This window comes from Oncorhynchus kisutch, linkage group LG21 (assembly GCF_002021735.2).
Source record: "Oncorhynchus kisutch isolate 150728-3 linkage group LG21, Okis_V2, whole genome shotgun sequence".
NCBI classification, from domain to species: domain Eukaryota; kingdom Metazoa; phylum Chordata; class Actinopteri; order Salmoniformes; family Salmonidae; genus Oncorhynchus; species Oncorhynchus kisutch.
In genome coordinates this window covers 21,116,645-21,138,408 of record NC_034194.2, presented here as the reverse complement: position 1 = coordinate 21,138,408, position 21,764 = coordinate 21,116,645, and the positions used below count along the sequence as shown (strand labels likewise).

The following is a 21,764-nucleotide window of genomic DNA, read 5'->3' as shown; positions in this document are numbered from 1 at the left end:
AACCAAGGAGGAGAGTATTACCATGGATTAGCATTAGAAAGTCTTGGTAGATAGCTGTGTTTGTGGATCTGTCTTCACGGGATATTGAAAATGGATTTTGAACTGTTAATACTAGACCTCTCTTACTTGACTGTACTATAGTCCTCTTGTGTTTCTAGCAGGTCTCCCCAGTTCCCAGAGCCATATTATTACACTACAGTAGGACATGTAAAAAGAAGTAAATACATGTTTTTTTTTAAACTCTTCCTCAAATCCTGCATGTGGAAATGCAGCATACTGACAGAACAAACAAATCCTTGTGAGCTCAGCACTGATAAGGAATAGGACTGAGTGTTTCCTCAACACCCTCCCTCTGTCCCTCGCCCAGGTGCGTGAAATTGCGTACTTCTCCCCCGCCAGAATAATCAGAGCTCATGCAAAAGAACGGCTACTCTGATCCCAGGCAGTGGCAGAGAGGGAAATAACACTCAACTGGCGATTCACAGCCACCTTTAAGAAATTGAAAGGAATAATAATCATGCCAGCGCATTGTGTTGGGCATTGGAAATGGAACCGGGATTTGAGGAGTATAGGACATAGGTGTCGGTGTTGTGTTCTTGCAACCCAGTGGATGAATGAGGTTTGCATTTATCTAAGAATTCATTTAATGAATTTAATACTGCACATTGAATCTTGGATCGATTCATTCATGTTTCCATTTAGTATTTCTCCACGTCATTCATTGATTTGGGTAACTTGTGTAGGTGTTGCTCCTGCAGCCTCCAGCATTTTGATTGAGCCGCTGCTTTAGTGCTACTCTACTGCTCTGCTTTGATGCTCGGGCTGTTGAAGAATAGAAACGTCCCCAGCAGGAAGACTTCTCCAGCACTTACCATTACACCTCTGTCTCTGCTTCTTATCCCTTGTTCAGTCCTCTTTTCCTCCCTAATGGAGTACGGTTCATGTCCTGGTCGCACAAAACCTCCTGGATGAAGAAGCCTTGTTTTTTTATTTCTTCTCCAATGTGAGTGTCATGGTGAATCTCCCTCACACCCAATCAGTGCCCAGCGAGCGGAGGAGCACGGAACAGTCCCCGGTGGTTGCCGTAGCACTACGTGTTTATTCTTCAAACAAGGAGCTACTTTTGATGTTTAAGTACAAAGCCCCCCCCCCCCCTAAAAGATTTTCAGTCAGTAGAGGAGTGTGGAGGCAGCGTGGGTTTGGCTTGACAGATGAGATGAGTGCTGCTAGATGGGAAAGAAGATGTTTACCAGGGTACAGACACAAGTGGCTTGTGGTGTAATCAGATGATGTAGCAACAGAGGAGCTGCTGGTTTGACGAAGCCCCTGTAAGGACTGTTGATGTGGAGCAGGAAGTACAACATGGTACACTGCACTGAGGACCTGGGGTTATTTATACTTACTGTGATTCAGGGCTTTCTTGTCACACTGGGACCTTATGTGTGTTATTTCAAGTGTATGATGTCCAAACTGTTGCTGGTTTTCTCCTCACCTTCTATATGGTTGGATAGTGGGATGCATATTCATTCTCACTGTAACACATCAAATTGTATTTGTCACATTTTTTTAAACCTGTATTTAACTAGGCAAGTCAGTCAAGAACAAATTCTTATTTACAATGACGGCCTACCGGGGAACAGTTAGTTAGCAATTTATGTTATTCTTCAATAACTCAAACTCCAAAGCAAATCAGGGGGAGAAAAATAGGTTTATTCAGAGAGGACAAATCAAGATGTTGTGCTGGGAGTCAGATGTTCAGTCTTCCCTGTCCTCAGCTTTTCCCCCTCGAACAAAGGAACAGATGACCAATCAGAAGTCCTTGCAGTACAACTTGGCCAATGGCCAAATAACAAGTATCCTGCCCCCGACTCAATGTACAGACCAATGACAACGTGGCACACGTCTCTCTGAGTTCAGGAGTGACATTCCACAGATCCTAAACAGATGATGAACTGAAACCCAACTCCTATTTACAATTCGCTATTGACCATTAGTACTCGTTTTTAGTCCTCTCATCCTCTGCATTGTGTATCTTCGATATATTCCTACACTGCCTTGTTCAGGGTCAGAATGACAGATTTTTACCTTGTTGCAGCTGTATAACTTTTTGAGGATCTGAGGACCCATGCCAAATATTTTCAGTCTCCTGAGGGGGAATAGGCATTGTCGTGCCCTCTTCACAACTGTCTTGGAAAACGTGACAGTTCGTTGGTGATGTGGACACCAAGGAACTTGAAGCTCTCAACCTGCTCCACTACCGCCCCGTCGATGAGAATGAGGGTGTGCTCGGCCCTCCTTTTCCTCTAGTCCACGATCATCTCCTTCATATATATACAGTATATTAACATATTTGCCGAATTTGAGTTACTATAAAAAATGCATGACATTTTTTCTGTGCTCTGATTGAGAAAAATATTTTTTTGTAGAGGACCTCGGGCTGCATATATGCTACGGTATGCTTAGGATACTTCACTTACACTTACTTCACTTACTGATAGACAGTCACAGACATCGTTAGACAGAGCGAGACAGTTGTACTGGAAATCCCCCAAATCATCGGTTCAGACTGTTGAGCACATTAACTCACTTTGGTGGATATTGTGAACTGCATAAAATCAGTGCTCATCTCACTATCATTTCTCTGTGCATGATTTGAATGAGCAGAGCGCATTTTCGCCTGAAATGACATACCCAAATCTAGCTGCCTGTAGCTCAGGCCATGAAGCAAGGATGTTCTTGCCTTGCCATGATTAAATGCAGTGATACGTGCTTTCAGCTTTGCGCGAATGCTGCCATCAATCAACGGTTTCTGGTTAGGGAAGGTTTTAGTAGTCACAGTGGGTACAACATCTCCTATACACTTCCTTATAAACTCGCTCACCGAGTCAGCGTATACGTCAATGTTAATATCTGAGGCTACCCGGAAATATCCCAGTCCACGTGATCGAAGCAATCTTAAAGCGTTGAATCTGATGGGTCAGACCAGCATTGAATAGACCTAAGCATGGGCGCTTCCTGTTTTAGTTTCCGCCTATAGGAGGGGAGTAACAAGATGGAGTCATGGTCAGATTTGCCAAAAGGAGGGCGGGGAAGGGCCTTTAATGCACCGCGGAAGTTAGAGTAGCAATGTTCATTTGTGTTACTCGATTGTGTACAGCAATTGACATGCTGATAGAATTTAGGTAGCCTTGTTCTCAAATTATCTTTGTTAAAATCCCCAGCTGCAATAAATACAGCCTCAGGATATATGGTTTCCAGTTTGCACAAAGTCCAGTAAAGTTCCTTGATGACTGTCTTGGTATCCGCTTGCGAGAGGATATACACGGTTGTGACGATAACCAAAGAGAGTTCTCTCGGGAGATATTTGATTGTGAGGAATTCTAGGTCAGGTGAACAAAAATACTTGAGTTCCTGTATGTTGTTAAAATTGTATGTTAATCATGAAACATACACCCCCGCCCTTCTTCTTACTGGAGAGATGATGCACTGAAAATCCCATTGGCCGTTTAGACTCCGACAGCATGTCCCCAGCTAGCCATGTTTCCGTGAAACAGAGTATGTTACAATCCCACAATCCCAGATATCTCGTTGGAAAGCAACTCTTGCCCTATCTGGCCAAGCTAAAGCCAACTTCATAAAATCACTACTAGGTGGCTAGTAACTCAAATCAAATCAAATGTATTTATATAGCCCTTCTTAGATCAGCTGATATCTCAAAGTGCTGTACAGAAACCCAGCCTAAAACCCCAAACAGCAAGCAATGCAGGTGTAGAAGCACGTAGTATTACAGAGAAACAACAACAACAACAAAAATATATATATCTATATACATATTGTTTTTTTACAGGACACATCTGAGGGGGCAAGTGCCCCTGTGCCCCCTATGGGCATTACACCTCTGTTCCAACCATTGTCTTGATCAATATGATCCTCTAGTATAGTCTACACATTGTCAGTCTACACATTATCAGTCTTCACATTATCAGTCTACACTTTGCCCATACTTTTTATGTCATTGTATCTTGTTCTACCTCTCTTAGTAGGCTATAAGAGTGAGTAAGGCATGTCTGAGCTTAGTGTTCATGATCCCATGACTCTTCCAGAAGAGGTGTGAGGAGCAGAGCAGGTCCCTGCATATTTCTGCTTTGTCCCTGGACACTAGACCAAAGGGGCTAGCAGCAGCATACTGCCTAGACATTTGCACTTCAGAGTGTTGATATATTCCTGATATATTCTAGGATGAAAGGTCTAGTAGCAGAATATTGCAGAGATACCAGTCGCCTACTTAATTGTCAAGTGCCATCTGAAGTCACGCTAGCTCATGCTATATAGACACAGAGTTTTGATTCTGTTTCATTCCTATTACTCTGGGGTATAGTGGTCATGGCTTTCACCGGAATGGATTGCAGTAGAATTCTAAACCCAAGACATTTCGTACCGTAAAACAAGAGTGGTCAGCAGACTTTGATCTTCAGAACATGGACAATGTTTAACCTGATTAGAAATCGTTTTTCCTGATTTACTCTATCTTCAAGCATGTAAAATATGCGCTGAGGTGCTGAGTAGAAAAAATAAGTCAGACAAGACTTTGGAGTTACTGTATGATGGACTATCAAAGCAGTGGCAACTCTGTATCTTTATAATGAAAATATACATTTCTGTGAAATCAGTTGGAAATGTATGTATGTGAAGAAATTCGGCTTGGCCCCTAAGACTCTCATGAACTTCTACAGATGCACCATTGAGAGCATCCGGTTGGGCTGTATCACCGCCTGGTACGGCAATTGTAAGATTCGCAATGGCAGGGCTCTCGAGAGGGTGGTGCGGCCAGCCCAGCGCATCATCGAGGGCACACTGCCTGCCCTCCAGGACATCTACAGCACCCGGTGTCGCAGGAAGGCCAAGAAGATCATCAAGGAACTCGGCATCAAAGCTGGGACTGGGAGACTGATAAACAGCTTCTATCTCCAGGCTATCAGGCTGTTAAACAGTCACCACTAGCCTACCTCCACCCAGTACCCTGCCCTGAACTATAGTCATTGTTACTAGCCGACTACCACCCAGTTTTCTACCCTGCACCTTAGAGACTGCTGCCCTATGTACATAGAGTCATTGAACACTGCTCACTTTAATAATGTTAACATACAGTTTTACCACTTTATATGTATAGTGAACAAAAATATAAATGCAACATGCAACAATTTCAAAGATTTTACTGAGTTACAGTTCATTTAAGGAAATCAGTCAATTGAAATAAATTAATTAGGCCCTAATCTATTGATTTCACATGACTGGGAATCCAGATATTCATCTGTTGGTCACAGATTCCTTAAAACAAGGTTATGGCGTGGATCAGAAAACCAGTCCGAATCCCCTGTGACCTCCATTTGCCTTATGCAGCGCGACACATCTCCTTCGCATAGAGTTGATCGGGCTGTTGAATGTGGCCTGAGGAATGTTGTCCCACTCCTCTTCAATGGCTGGGCGAAGTTGCACATCGATCCAGAGCTTCCCAAACATACTAAATGTGTGACATGTCTGGTGAGTATGCAGGTCAAGGAAGAACTGGGGCATTTTCAGCTTCCAGGAATTGTGTACAGATCTTTGCAACATTATCATGCTGAAATATGGGGCGATGGCAGCAGATGAATGGCACAAAAATGGGCCTAAAAATCTCGTCATAGTATATCTGTCTATTCAAACTGCGGTTGTGAGGCCAGTTGGACGTACTGCCAAATTCTCTAAAACAACGTTGGAGGCAGCTTATGGTATAGAAATTAACATTAAATTATCTGGCAACAGCTCTGGTGGACATTCCTGCAGTCAGCATGCCATTGCACTCTACCTCAAAACTTGAGACATCTGTGGCATTGTTTTGTGTGACAAAACTGCACATTTTAGAGTGGCCTTTTATTGTCCTCAGCACAAGGTGCACCTGTGTAATGAGCATGCTGTTTAATCAGCTTCTTGATAAGCCTCACCTGTCAGGTGGATGGATTATCTTGCCAAATGAGAAATGCTCACTAACAGGGATGTAAACCCATTTGTGCACAACATTTGAGAGAAATAAGCTTTTTGTGCGTATGGAACATTTCTGGGATCTTTTATTTCAGCTCAAGAAACATGGGACCAACACTTTACATTCCAAGTTTATATTTTTGTTCAGTATACTATATTCTAGTCATGGCTCATCCTTTTTAACTACTGCTATTCACTCTTTTTCTATTCACATACTGTCCATAATGTCTATACACACCACTCACATACATATACTGTGTATTATTTATATAACAGACTCATTTCTTGCAAATTTATCAATTTTGCCATGAGATTTTGGGCTCTGTATTTATTCATCATAGCTCATTCTAATATTTCTACTAGGCTGTTTATACACACCGTATATTCATTTATATACTGGATTATTGGCATAGTTCACTCTAGTATATCTACTGCTGTACATACCCTTCCTAGTATATCTGGTGTAAATTCATATAGATACGTATAGATTGCATTTGGATTACTGTTACGCTGTTATTTGGGTTGTTATTGGATTAGTTTATAATTTTTTGGATTTCTTGTTATGCTTTCTGTTTGTTTTTTACATTTTTAAAGGTATTATTTGTGTACCTGTTTGACATTTTACTGCAGTCTTAGGAGCTGGTAACATACATAGCATCTGCTAAACTGTGTAGGTGACCAAAAAACGTTGATTTGATTTGACGTGTATGCACGTGTACACTGATGTTCTACAGAGGCGTTTCAGTCTAGCCTTTGTGGCCAACTTTTCATCTACCCGCAAAATTTGACAAACTAAATGTACTGTGGCTTGATCTGCTCCCAGGTCTCAGAGGAATACGTATCTTTTAAAGAGAAAATATGTATAATTATTTGCCGCACTTAATTACCGTTGCTGTTGTAAGGGGAGAGACAGTAATTGGAGAGTAGGAGCTCTTTTGATCTCTGGCGACAGCAGAAGACACTTTCTGCTGCTTAAATGAGAGCTATATCCAGGTTAGTCATGAACGCAAAGGAGCTAGGAAGAACAATATTTCATACATGATTGTATATCTCTTACCAGATGACCTTTAGTTAGTTTCAACCCCTTTTCTACATCAAGTTACCAAGAGGAATTGATTGTATCCATTCCATAATGAACATACTGCTACTGTATAATTATGAACATGAATACTGAATAAAGGACCTCACACTGTCATGGCCCTTGACACGAGATGAGTTTGCTGGCCTTTGTCTTTGGCCTCAGTTAGTAAACCCTGTTTCTTCCCTGTTTTTAGCCTTTCTCTCTCAGCTATGATCGTAGATCAAACCCAGGCAGGATTTTAGGAGCAGAAGGGGTATGATCCTCTGGTTCCGTTGTACTGGGAGCGTACTGACGGCTACATCATAAGGGGCCCTTGTTCTGTTGAGGGATGTATAATCACCGTTAAGTGGTGTTAATTGGCTGTTGCAAGCGACCCGCCGTCGAGTGGCATGACGATAACTCCACAGCCTAATAACTTCACAGTCAGCAAGCAGAGAATGAGGGAAGGACTGTCAAGGGGAGGGAGAAGAGGATGAGAGTGGAGTAGAGGAGAGTGGGTGCTAGCTCTGTAGGTCGCCTGAGTGGAGTAGAGGACCAGCAGTCGGTCCACAGCAGCAGCAGCAGCCCTCTCTCATTAACTGTGTGCTGTAGAGAGCCTGCCTCCTCGTGTTGCTCTGCTCTCCCTCCCAGGGGGGGGCGCCTCAAAAGTCACACTTGAAAAGGACTCTGGCCTCTTGAACTGTTGTTGAATGGGGCCCTCGCAGACATCAGCTCGAATTGGCCAACAGGTTAAACCCTGCTTTGCCACTGTCTGTGGCTGTGGAGTGGATTGGCTCTGGCTTGCAGCAGTGGCTGTTATTGGAATATTGGCTTGGCATGTTAGAGGGAAATGTGGGTGTTTGTATTGCATTAGAATGAATGAGATGGAATTAAAGATAGTATGTAGTGTGGGGTGTAAATGTAAAAAGTGATCTTTGGAAGAAATAAAAACCTTGCAGTAGCTCTGCAGCAGACATACAATAGGTGTTGCTGGTGTGTATGTGTCACCTTCTGGGGTTCCTCTCCTTTTTGGAGTAAAGATAGAGAGAGAGAGATGCACAAACAGCCTCAGTTAGTTCTTACTTCTTACAGATAGCTACAAGTTGACTTCTCATCGAGGAGTCGAGTCGTGGAGATATCAGAATATGTATGTGCCCCGGGGTGGTCAGATGTGGAAGACAGGGAGGGAGGAACCCTTCAGGGCTCAAATCCCAGAGACAGAGACCTGATCCTAGCCTCGCTCGTCCCAGATGAGCCCCGAGCTCCACACAGCTGGATCAACCCTATACCCTCTATATTCAGAACCGCATTCCTTTAAAGCTTAGAGAGGATCTCATGTTAAATACTGTTGAAGTAATATGGCTACAGGTTCATCTGCCTCACCTAAAGCCCATTCTGGTGGGAAGCTGCTATAGACCACCAAGTGCTAACAGTCAATATCTGGATAATGTGTCGTGAAATTCTTACACAGGGACACTCAATGTCAATCCTAAATTAATCGTTGTTTATTGTCAGCATGCTGGAGAGGCTCGTGAACGTCTGTCAGGAGCTCTCACTGGGCAGTCCCGTTTTGCCCCCCCCCCGCCCCTCATATCTTTACCAGGCACAGGCAGGAACCAAGGATTGTTTATGACACCAAAGACAAGATGCACAAAGTAAACTTTCCTTCACATATGTGACATATATTTTCCGGGTGATTGACATATTGACTGGCTTTCATCAAGCTGCCCACTCAAGAAAAAGCTTCAAACGGTAACTAGTGCCTGCAACCTGGTTCAGGATATCAGGGTAGTTACAAACAGCACAGGAATGAAATCATCAACATGTATTTATCACATCTTTACTAATGCTGCAGAAAGAAACGTGCTTTAAAGCCGTATCCACATCCATAGGATGTACTGTAGTGATCACAATATAATTGCCATATCTAGGAAAACCAAAGTTTCAAAGGCTGGGCCTAATATAGTGTATAAGAGGTCAAACAAAAAGTTTAGTAGTGATTCTTATGTTGATTATGTAAAGAATATTTGCTGGTCTGTGGTGTGTAATGAGGAGAAACCAGACGCTGCACTATTCCAGGTACTAATAAGCGCGCTCATTAAGAAAATAACTGTAAAAAAACATGAAATCCCCTTGGATTGGTGAGGAATTTAAAACGTGTTTTGTTGAGAGTGATTTGGGATAAGGTATGGTATATAAGTCTGGCAGCACAACCGATTGGCAAATGTACTGCAAATAAAAAGAAGACGAAACTATTCTATGAAACAATAAGGCAAACTCGGCTCCATCATTCATTGAATCAGAATGACTCATTCATCACAAAACCCACTGATATTGCGAACTACTTTCATTATTTTTTCATTGGCAAGATTAGCAAACTTAGGCATGATACTGTATGCCAGCAACAAATGCTGACACTACACATCCAAGTATATCTGACCAAATTATGAAAGACAAGCAGAGTAGTTTTGAGTTCCGTAAAGTGAGTGTGAGGAAGTGATTTTTTAAAATTGTTGTCTATCAACAATGACAAGCCACCAGGGTCTGACAACCTGGTTGGAAAATGACTGAAGGTAATAGAGTACGATATTGCCACTCCTACTTGCCATATTTCAATGACCTTTTACTAGGGCTGTGGCTGTCACACAACATTCTGCCAGACGGTCTCACGGTAATTGACCGTTAATTAACATAAACACATTTAGCAACTCCTGGCTTCCACAGGTGCTGACCTTCGGAACATCTACATATTAAAAAGTCTAATAAATCCATGTAATATAGCCTACATCTTCACAATAAATACATTATTTAATTTAGACAGGTCTAAAGAATCATGATATGAAGAAAATGTAGTCTGTTTCAGAAGAACAGAATAGCATACTCTGAGTTGTCCTTATGTTAGGTCCTGATGTCCGTAAGCCAAATGGCTGGAGAGGGAGAAGAGGATGAGAGTGGTTCTACACTAGTTCATTTAGCAGACAAGATTTGCTTAGAATTCCGTGGCATTTTTTTATTTTTTATTTTACCTTTATTTAACTAGGCAAGTCAGTTAAGAACAAATTCTTATTTTCAATGACGGCCTAGGAACAGTGGGTTAACTGCCTGTTCAGGGGCAGAACGACAGATTTGTACCTTTCCAGCTTGGGGATTTGAACTTGCAACCTTTTTGGTTACTAGTCCAACGCTCTAACCACTAGGCTACCCTGCCGCATTATTTTATAGTATGAAGAATACAATTGAACAAAGCTAAACAAAATAGAAAGGATCTTTTCTCCAAAGGATTTGAGAGAGAGCACACATGCAGCTATTCTGTGTTGAGCAGCTAACAAAGAAAGAGGCTTAATTTAGAGTTATTAATGTAACATTAGTTGTTCTACAAACATTGAGCTATATCTTTTGATTTTTCATTACCCCCGCTAGAATTAGCGGGGGTAATGAAAAGGTTAGCGTGATTATTTGTGTTTTAATGAGTGTGGCGGCGTGTCGTGTGTGTGTGTGTGTGTGTGTGTGTGTGTGTGTGTGTGTGTGTGTGTGTGTGTGTGTGTGTGTGTGTGTGTGTGTGTGTGTGTGTGTGTGTGTGTGTGTGTGTGTGTGTGTGTGTGTGTGTGTGTGTGTGTGTGTGTGTAGTTCTGTTTAAGGAGCAGTTACTCCATCACCTGCTGTTGAAGAGCTCCTCCTCTGTGCTCCAATATATTTTTATGTTATTAGGAAGTACTGTATGTAGTGTTGTGAAGAATGTAGTCCAGGTGTTTCAGACAGGGCTCCAGTTGTGCCTGTAGTGTGTTAAATATTAATGAACTTCTGAAGGGCTTCGGGAATAGCATTAAGCATAGATATAGTTGAAGTCGGAAGTTTACATACACCTTAGCCAAATACATTTAAACTCAGTTTTTCACAGTACCTGACATTTAATCCTAATAAAAATTCCCTGTCTTAGGTCAGTTAGGATCACCACTTTATTTTAAGAATGTGAAATGTCAGAATAATAGCAGAGAGAATGATTCATTTCAGCTTTTTTTCTTTCATCACATTCCCAGTGGGTCAGAAGTTTACGTGCATTCAATTAGTATTTGGTAGCATTGCCTTTAAATTGTTTAACTTGGGTCAAATGTTTTGGGTAGCCTTCCACAAGCTTCCCACAATACGTTAGGTGGATTTTGGCCCATTCCTCCTGACAGAGCTGGTGTAACTGAGTCAGGTTTGTAGGCCTCCTTGCTCGAACACAATTTTTCAGTTCTGCCACACATTTTGCGTGATTGATGTCATAATCATACCCACAAAGTGCTTTAAATCTCTTCAGAGCAGACTCAATTTAAACCACAGCTTTCATTTTTGACTTGCCACTTTCTTTGGGAAGGCTCCGAGCTGCTTCCAAAATCTTAATTTCACACAGCGTTAATTTCACCACATGAAAGATGAGGCTCGGCTCGGCGCTGGCTCTTTGGGGAGCGAGATGCTGTATGTGGTGCCGCTAGCGCTAATGACTACTCTGTAATATCGGTGCTCACTCTTTGCCAGACTCTAACCATGTTTGGAGCTCTGCTCTAATGACTATCTGCTGCTGTTGGATTCATTCATGTGACTGATGGAGGTTTGCCATCTTGTGTTTAACCACACTCACTAATCTTCTCTGCTATCTAAAATACAACATTTGGTCTTACTGAGCAATACATGATGTAGCTTATGTTGAAGGTTTCAAAACCCTGATGATGAGGTTGCTGTGTCACATCTTGCCATTTTGATTACATTTGATAAAACCTAGGTACAGTAATGCTTAGACACATGACATGGCACAATAACAATTAAGTTTAGGATAATTGCCAATGTATTGACATAAGTCATTATCCATGCATAACCTCATGAAGCCTTGCGTGTAATTGTCTCAAGCTATCTATGATTGCCGAAGAGATAGTGTCTTTCAAAAGCTGTTAGAAGCCTGGCTAGCACGCAAGGTTACCGTTACGATGACCCCTTGTCTATAATGGATTATTGTGTATGTTTAATGTCAAATGGTGATGAATAATATGTGAATGAGGAGATGTAAAATGATCTCTCTCAAGAGCATTTCTCTTTCGACCCCCCTCTTCTCCCTCCCTTTCTCTCGCCCCCTCCCCCCCACTCCCTCATTCCCGCCCTGCCAGTTGGTGCTTCCAGAGTATTCTATCCATGGGCTGTTCTGTATCATGTTCCTGTGTGCCCAGGAGTGGCTGACAGTAGGCCTCAACATCCCCCTCCTCTTCTACAACACATGGAGGTAACTATCGAAGCTGGACCAGTCTACTTTGTGTTTCTCTCATTTGTAAGATATCATGAATTCAGTGTGGTGCCCAGAAGATAAGCACTGATATTGAAATATTCACGAGACATTCATAGACAAAGGCCAACATAAAACATGGACATAAATTTGACTGACAAAGTAGAGTTTAGTGGAGTCTGCCGTCATTGTAAATATGAACAGATTGTTTTGTCTCTGCGCAACAAAGGGACAAACAGTCTTTCAATACCTTGCGTTTTTGTTAGAAATCCTTTGTAAAAATCTATAGAGCTTTTCAAAAGTTACCGCAATAAAGAAAAATATTGTCTTTTTTAAATGAATTGAACACTTCAATAAGTTGAAATTGTAATTTGACAGACAGGCTGTATGTGACTTTGGTAATGATTATCTGATATCTGTAACGATCGTCTGTGGTGGAAGAAGGTGAGGACCAAAGCGCAGCGTGGTAAGTGTTCATGTTTTTTAATAAAGTAATGAACAATGAACAAAACAATAAACGTGAGAAATCAAACCGAAACAGTCCCATGTGGCACCAACACTAAAACGGAAAATAAACACCCACAACTCAAAAGTGAAACCAGGCTACCTAAGTATGATTCTCAATCAGGGACAACGATTGACAGCTGCCTCTGATTGAGAACCATACCAGGCAATCAGGCATACCAGGCATACACAGCAATCCCAAATCAATAGAAAAAAGAACTTATAGACAACCCACCCAACTCACGCCCTGACCATACTAAAACAAAGACATAATAAAAGAACTACGGTCAGAACGTGACAATATCACACCCTGAAAATGGGTCACTTGTCACGGCTCCCTCCCATTAACACATTATATTATTTTTTTCTCTTGGCTTTTGTTCTTGTTTCGTTATTTGATGTGAATCACTTGCAGAACTCTGTGATTGTTTTGCTCAGCCGGTTGAAGTTACGCAGCAGTGCTCTCTGACTCATTAATTGCAGACTGCCAGATGCCCAGTGGCTACAGATGCTGTTCTCTCTGCACAGCTGAGAGGAGACAGGGAGAGATGGAAAGAGAGAGAGAGAGAGAGAGAGAGAGAGAGAGAGAGAGAGAGAGAGAGAGAGAGAGAGAGAGAGAGAGAGAAAGAGAAATAAATAAAGAAAGAAAAGAGTGAACGAAAGAGAGGTGGAGATATGGGGGTGGGAGACGCACAGCAGCTATAGATCTGTCCGTCTGATTTCCTTCCCAGTGAGTACAGCTGATGCCTAATGTCTTCAGCTCGTCCCCCTCCTCCTTTATCAGCCCCCACATGCAGCAGGGGCTCAGTGACACACAGCCACATCAACAGGGGAGATTTTTAGATTTAGGTTTAGCAGCAGCAACACAGTGGAACAGAGCATCACTACCTGTGTAAAGCAGACACATACTGTTTATTATTATTATTTATTTCACCTTTATTTAACCAGGTAGACTAGTTGAGAACAAGTTCTCATTTACAACTGTGACCTGGCCAAGATAAAGCAAAGCAGTGCGACACAAACAACAACACAGAGTACAAACGTACAGTCAATAACACAATATAAAGGTCTATATACAGTGTGTGCAAATGAGGTAAGATTAGGGAGGTAAGGCAATAAATAGGCCATAGTGGTGAAATAATTACAATTTAGCAGTTAAACACTGGAGTGATAGATGTGCAAGTAGAGATATTGGGGTGCAAAGGAGAATAAAAAAAATAACAATATGGGGATGAGGTAGTTGGGTGGGCTATTTACAGATGGGCAATGTACAGGTGCAATGATCTGTAAGCTGCTCTGACAACTGTGCTTAAAGTTAGCGAGGGAGATATGTGTCTCCAGCTTCAGTGATTTTTGCCATTTGTTCCAGTAATAGGCAGCAGAGAACTGGAAGGAAAGGCGGCCAAAGTAGGAATTGGCTTTGGGGATGACCAGTGAAATATACCTGCTGGAGCTCGTGCTATGGGTGGGTGCTACTATGGTGACCAGTGAGCTGAGATAAGGCGGGGCTTTACCTAGCAAAGACTTATAGATGACCTGGTGCCAGTGGGTTTGGCGACGAATATGAAGCGAGGGCCAGCCAACGAAAGCATACAGGTCGCAGTGGTGGGTAGTGTATCGGGCTTTGGTGACAAAACGGATGGCACTGTGATAGACTGCATCCAATTTGCTGAGTAGAGTGTCGGAGGCTATTTTGAAAATGACATCGCCGAAGTCAAGGATCGGTAGGATACAGTAGTCAGTTTTACGAGGGCAGGTTTGGCAGCATGAGTGAAGGATGCTTTGTTGCAAAATAGGAAGCCAATTCTAGATTTACCTTTGGATTGGATATGTTTGATGTGGGTCTGGAAGGAGAGTTTACAGTCTAACCAGGCACCTAGGTATTTGTAGTTGTCCACGTATTCTAAGTCAGAACCGTCCAGAGAAGTGATGCTGGAGGTGCGGGCAGCGATCGGTTGAAGAGCATGCATTTAGTTTTACTTGCAGTTGGAGGCCACGGAAGGAGAGTTGTATGGCATTGAAGCTCATCTGGAGATTAGTTAACACAGTGTCCAAAGAAGGGCCAGAAGTATACAGAATGGTGTCGTCTGCGTAGAGGTGGATCAGAGAATCACCAGCACCAAGAGCGACATCATTGATGTATACAGAGAAAAGAGTCAGCCCGAGAATTGAAGCCTGTGGCACCCCAATAGAGACTGCCAGAGGTCCGGACAACAAGCCCTCCGATTTGACACACTGAACTCTGTCTGAGAAGTAGTTGGTGAACCAGACGAGGCAGTCATTTGAGAAACCAGTCTGCTGATAAGAATGCGATGATTGACAGAGTCGAAAGCCTCGGCCAGGTCGATGAATACGGCTGCACAGTATTGTCTTTTATCAATGGCGGTTATGATATCGTTTAGGACCTTGAGCGTGGCTGAGGTGCCACCCATGACCAGCTCGGAAACCAGATTGCATAGCGGAGAAAGTATGGTGGGATTCGAAATGATCTGGTGATCTGTTTGTTCACTTGGCTTTCGAAGGCCTTAGAAAGGCAGGGTAGGATAGATATAGGTCTGTAGCAGTTTGGGTCTAGAGTGTCTCCCCCTTTGAAAAGGGGGATAACTGCGGCAGCTTTCCAATCTTTGGGGATCTCAGACAATACGAAAGAGTGGTTGAACAGGCTAGTAATAGGGGTTGCAACAATTGCAGCGGATAATTTTAGAAAGAGAGGGTCCAGATTGACTAGCCCAGGTGATTTGTAGGGGTCCAGATTTGTAGGGGTCCAGTTTTTGCAGCTCTATCAGAACATCAGCTATCTGGATTTACTGCAGATGAAAAGCGGTGGCTACATTTCTGTGAAAAATGTCTCAGTTTAAGGCCAATTCCATATAGCCTCATCATAAGAGGGCCATTACGCATTCCCAAAAGTGTGGTCAGCTTCCAATGCCTCCAAAATGTGCCAGTGAAACTAATGCCTCTGGCTCTTAGTGCCCAGCAGAGCACCTCACTACTCAGACTGAGCTGGTCCCCCCCCCAGCTGGGTCCACTGGAAGCGCACTGCTAAAGTAGAAGGGATCCCTCTGTCTCTCTGTGTTGAGACTGAACTCACCCTGGTAGCAGACACAGACATAGACAGCTGCCCCCCTGTCCCCCCACCATTTCCCCCTCACTGTCTCTCTCTATCAACCTCCACCTGGGTCCCTCTCTCTGTGCCTGTACCTCTCTCTTCTTCAGGTAGTGTGAGAGGTAGTGGAGCTGAGGTTACAGACAGCCCCCCCGATGGGAGAGGTACAGATGTGTTAATGGAATGGGCAGAATGGTTGTGATTCTGGAATGTTTATTATTGACTAACCTTTATTTTACCAGGTACATTATGCTGACTGAAAACACATTCTCACGGACATTCTCATTTATACTGTAGCAATCTTGTTCCACATGAATTTCAAAAACCCAGTCATCATTTCTTTAAGTCTGTCTATAGTACAAATGACTTATAAACCATTATTGAATAGTTTGTTGCCAATTAGCAAACTATTGGTAAATCATTATAAACCATCTGTTCATGTATCTATTTACATAAGTAAATACATGGACCTATGTTCATAAACCATGCAATACAACTACTACTACTACCTGTAGTCATGCACAACATAATCATACTAATCATGAACAGTCAGATGTTTCATGTAAAGAGGGTGTCCCCCCTACTCATCCTCCATCTTTCCATTCTTCCTTTCATCTTCCCTTCTGTCTCTACGGGTCAACTACCCCTCGTGTGTCGTGTCCCTATTCGGTAGGTACTTCCACAGCCCCACAGACACTAAGGAGCTCCTCTACGACCCAGCCTCGGTCATGAACGGGGACACGCTCAAGTTCTGCCAAAAAGAGGCCTGGTGCAAGATGTCCTTCTTCGTCCTCTCCTTCTTCTACTATCTCTACTGGTGAGTGACGAAGGCACTTTCCACTGTGTTTTTTGGTAAGGTGTTAAGATGCAGACAACGATCATCTTTCACCTCAAAGTGACTAACTACAGTGTGGTTGTTACTCCTTTTCAGGGTTGTTACTCCTTTTCAGACATGTAAACATGCTGTATTGGCTGTTTAAAGAGCCCAAGTGTAGATTTCTACTGAGCCTCAACCAGCATCTGAATTCACAAGGACATTATGTCCTTTCAGTATGCTATGCAGCCAGCAGTGAGCCTCCTAGATACCTGTTCTTTTTCACAGGTATCTAGGAGGCTCAGTTCTTGTTGATGTTTACATAGCCATTACATAGTATATCCTCCAGTCACAATGTATTGGCCCTGCAGCCCTAAGGGCAGGGGTAAATTGTCTTTTCAGTTTAGCCAATTCAGGTTCTGGTTGGGACATTTTCAATTCCTGATCTAAAACTTTTAAACAATCACTTATATTGACTAAATCTAAATGGAATTGACCCTACAGCCCCTGGTAGTAGTAACATCTCACCAGAGGCACAGTGAATTTGTAATTGACCAGTCGGAAGTGGTGAATGTGGTCATTTGACTCTCTTCCCCTCGGCTGTAGCGTGTACTGGACCTGACCTGCCATTTGGTGCTCCGCTGGCCTTCTACTAGTGAGTCTCTCTTCAGTGGGTTTGTCACCTTGTGATTCTGACCCCTTCACTGACCCACTGACCCCTGCACACACTCTTTCTCTCTCTCTTTCTCCCCCCTCAGCGATACTGTAGCACTGATGCACAACCTTGCCTGGAGAATGAGTCTCCTGAGGGAGATCATCTTTAACCCCTAACCTCTGACCTACATTACTCCCGCTCCCCTGACCTGCTGGTGTTTGTCACAGGGGAGACGGTCACTCTAGTGGAGTCTAATATGGAATATAACATAGCAATATAATAATATGAAGTCCTCCATTGTTTAACCTTGATGAGATGTTTAATCACTGCTAGGGATGTTATGTTACGTTACTGTATATGAATGCTTCCCTCTTTGACTACTACTGTAATACTGCTCCAAAGCCTACCTGCTCTCACTCACATCTCCACTTGTCTTTGGCATGATCTCTAAACCTTTCCTTACATACATACACACTTACAAACAAATGCAGAGGCACACACTCACACACACACACACACGCACACGCACGCACACACACACACACACACACACACACACACACACACACACACACTGCCTGAAACTATCGAGCATCAGCTGCGTAATGCTCTCCCACTCACAGATTGATGGGAAATCAAAGATTGACTCTGGAGGCATAACCCTCTCAATTACAATGGCCAGGTTGGCCTTGGCTCATTAGCCCAACATCCGTTTAAATATAAGGGAACAAGAAATTACTATGTTGCTTTGATAAGGAAGCCGAGCTCAATATACAAGTTTATTAGCTCAGTGAGGAATATGCTGTATTCGCCTATGGAAGCCAAACTACTGGGTGAATTAAAACAACCTCAATGACATTCAGACAGATGACTAGCTGACAGCAAGGACATATGTAGCATGTCTGTCCCCTCTACCATGATGAACAGTCTGGAGAGTAAATGTGATCTAATTCACATCTCATACCGTAATGTAATATCTAACGGCAATGGAATATTAGTGCAGTTATAGTAACTCTCGCCAACATTCCAAGTACAGGGCTTGTTACACTGAAGGTGTTTAACAGTACCCGCAAGTGGGAGATCCAATAGCTAGAGAGTGTCTGTTCCACACATCTCCTCAGCTGTTGTTCAGCTTGCTGTCTCACTGTTTGGATACTAGGTTTGGTCTTCATCAAATGACCAGGGGACTAAACCAGTCTTTTTTCACCTAACAGCTGAGTAATAATGGAGATGTTTGCACAATAGATTAGGAACAGTAATCCTGTGATGAGATACAATAAGTAGATGCCGTGGTGAGAAGTAGCTTTGGGCTAAGGCTACTAATTCATCTAGCTACAGCTCTGAGAGGTGATTGGCTGTTAGAGAGACATCATCTGCCTAATCTGCCTCTGGTTCTCCTAACACTGGGTGTAAGACACCTCCAGGCCACCATACTTATTGTACCTCCATTACATTAGGAAACATGGATATTGATAACCCAGACTGACAAAGAGAGCTCAGGCTTCACCACAGCAGGGATTAGTGCCGCACATGCCAGAAGATAGCAGGATTCATGCAAATGTCTCCATTTTGGAGTAGCTAGGTGATCATGCTTAGTTTAAGCACTAAATGTGCTGTTGTAGTAGAGTTAGCTAGGAGGCTATCTTATTTTCGAAGATGTTTATTCGTTTACCTGATGCTAAGAACAAATGTTAGGTGTTGGCCTCTTGGAAACCTATGCTCGTCTGACCAGTTCACAAGATGTTGTTATGCTAACATGAAACATGGTTTGTAAAGAACAAAACTGTCCTCATTTGAATAAACCATCAGATTGTGTATTTCATGAGAAGTGTTGTGTGTGCTAGGACATACAGTAGCCCTACCTCTTATTTCGAGGCCAGTTCGTCAAATAAATATTTCATATTTACGTTTGATTTATCGATAAGATTACTCAAGCAGAACTTGACCGCAGCCTGACATATATTTCTTGCTTATTTAGTTGCTTGTGTTTTAAACGGGCAAAACGTTGATCCTTTCTAGTTGAAAAGCCCATATGCACAACGTTAAAGAGCTATTTTAATTGCAACTTCAAATAAACAAACACAAACAAAGTCTCAGTGAATCTGGCAGCCACCCAGACACCCAGCCTGAACACATCAACCACTACTAAACCAAGCATGGATTTATCAGACGTTTCTTAAACACTTTAACACAACGCTTGAATGCTCCTTTCTTGAATGTGTATTAATTCCAGTGGACCAGTTTATAATCAAATAGTTTTTGTCAATGTTGTTTGTAGTTGCGTGTTGGTTTTTTTCTGTTTGGTCCAATCATGTAGTCTCAGTCATTGATTTGTTATCTTGTGTTTTTCCTCCTCTCTTGTCTTCCAGTATGGTCTACTCCTTGGTAACCTCATAACAGCAGAACTCTCTGTATTTGAGCCATCCTCCGGATATCAGAGACTGATTTCTGGAATATGAGTTAGCTAGCGCAAACAACAACTTTGGAGCAAAAAAGAGCACTTTGTGTCACAGCTTTTCTGTTTCATGAGAAGAAGGACAGTTGTTGAGTCTGGGCTGTGCTGGTCTGGTCTGGGGGGGAAGGAAGGGTTTCAGCACCAGTCCCCATCGTCTCCTCATGTAACGAGACCTTACAGTACTGTTTACAGTGCTCTGTAGGTCAACAGCCCATGATGAGTCACAGCGACCACCATATCTACTTTTGTCTGTCACTGCCTGGCCCATGTTTGTACTCACAGCCTGTCCTGGAGAAGTACAGTAGCACCACCACTACCATAGTAGGACACAGTAGTGTTTTGTTTTTGTTTTTATGGGGTGGATCCGCTTTAATATTGCAGATAGATTGTGGCTTTAATCAATGTAATTGTCTGCGTCGTTACCAATATCTCGTATATTTTTGGGGGTTAATATATATACAGTTCCAGTCAAACGTTGGGACACACCTACTCATTCAAGGGTATTTATTTATTTGTACAATGTTCTACATTGTATCATAATAGTGAAGACATCAAAACTATGAAATAACACATATGGACTCATGTAGTAAACAAAAAAGTGTTCATCAAAATAGCTACCCTTTGCCTTGTTGACAAATTTGCACACTCTTGACATTCTCTCAGCCAGCTTCATGAGGTAGTCATCTGGAATGCATTTCAATTAATAAGTGTGCCTTGTTAAAAATTAATTTGTGGAATTTCTTTCCTTCTTAATGCATTTGAGACAATCAATTGTGCTGTGACAAGGTAGGGGTGGTATACAGAAGATAGCCCTATTTGGTAAAAGACCAAGTCCATATTATGGCAAGAACAGCTAAAATAAGCAAAGTGAAATGACAGTCCATCATTACTAAGTCAATATGGAACATTTCAATAACTTTGAAAGTTTCTTCAAGTGCAGTCGCAAAAACCATCAAGTGCTCTAATGAAACTGGCTCTCGTGAGGACCGCCACAGGAAAGGAAGAGTTACCTCTGCTGCAGAGGATAAGTTCATTAGAGTTAACAGCCTCAGATTGCAGCCCAAATAAATGCTTCACAGAGTTCAAGTAACAGACACATCTCAACATCAACTGTTCAGAGGAGACTGCGTGAATTTGGCCTTCATGGTCGAATTGCTGCAAAGAAACCACTACTAAAGGACACCAATAAGAAAATAGACTTGCTTGGGCCAAGAAACATGAGCAATGGACATTAGACCAGTGGAAATCTGTCCTTTGGTCTGATGAGCCCAAATTTGAGATTTTTGGTTCCAACCGCCGTGTCTTTGAGAGACGCAGAGTAGGTGAACGAATGATCTCCGCATGTGTGGTTCCCACTGTGAAGCATGGAGGAGGTGTGATGGTGTGTGGGTGCTTTGCTGGTGACACCTAGTATCAGGTAAACAAATAAACATGAGTTGTTTAGAATTCAAGGCACACTTAACCAGCATGGCTACCATAGCATTCTGCAGCAATACGCAATCCCATCTGGTTTGCACTTAGTGGGACTATCATTTGCTTTTCAACAGGACAATGACCCAACACACCTTCAGGCTGTGTAAGGGCTATTTGACCAAGAAGGAGAGTGATGGAGTGCTGCATCAGATGACCTGGGTTCCACAATCACCCTACCTCAACCCAATTAAGATGGTTTCGGATGAGTTGGACCGCAGAGTGAAGGAAAAGCAACAGGTGCTCAGCATATGTGGGAACTTCTTCAAGAAAGCATTCCAGGTGAAGCTGGTTGAGAGAATGCCAAGAGTGTGCAAAGCTGTCATCAAGGCAAAGGGTGGCGACTTTGAAGAATCTAAAATATATTTTGATTTGTTTAAAACTTTTTGGTTACTACATGATTCCATGTGTTATTTCATAGTTTTGAT

The 21,764-nt window shown here is 42.6% G+C and overlaps 1 protein-coding gene across 1 annotated transcript in view; it reads left to right on the top strand.

The window, feature by feature from the left end:
- Nucleotides 1-20,405, top strand: part of LOC109866217 (protein cornichon homolog 3-like) — a 41,646-nt gene extending 21,241 nt beyond the window's left edge. Inside the window, exons 4-6 of the mRNA XM_020454769.2 lie at nt 12,220-12,332; nt 16,616-16,759; nt 19,781-20,405. Coding sequence (XP_020310358.2) covers nt 12,220-12,332; nt 16,616-16,759; nt 19,781-19,808 — 285 coding nt within the window. The 3' untranslated portion in view covers nt 19,809-20,405. The remainder of the gene's footprint in view (nt 1-12,219; nt 12,333-16,615; nt 16,760-19,780) is intronic.
- The last annotated feature ends 1,359 nt before the right edge of the window (nt 20,406-21,764 follow it).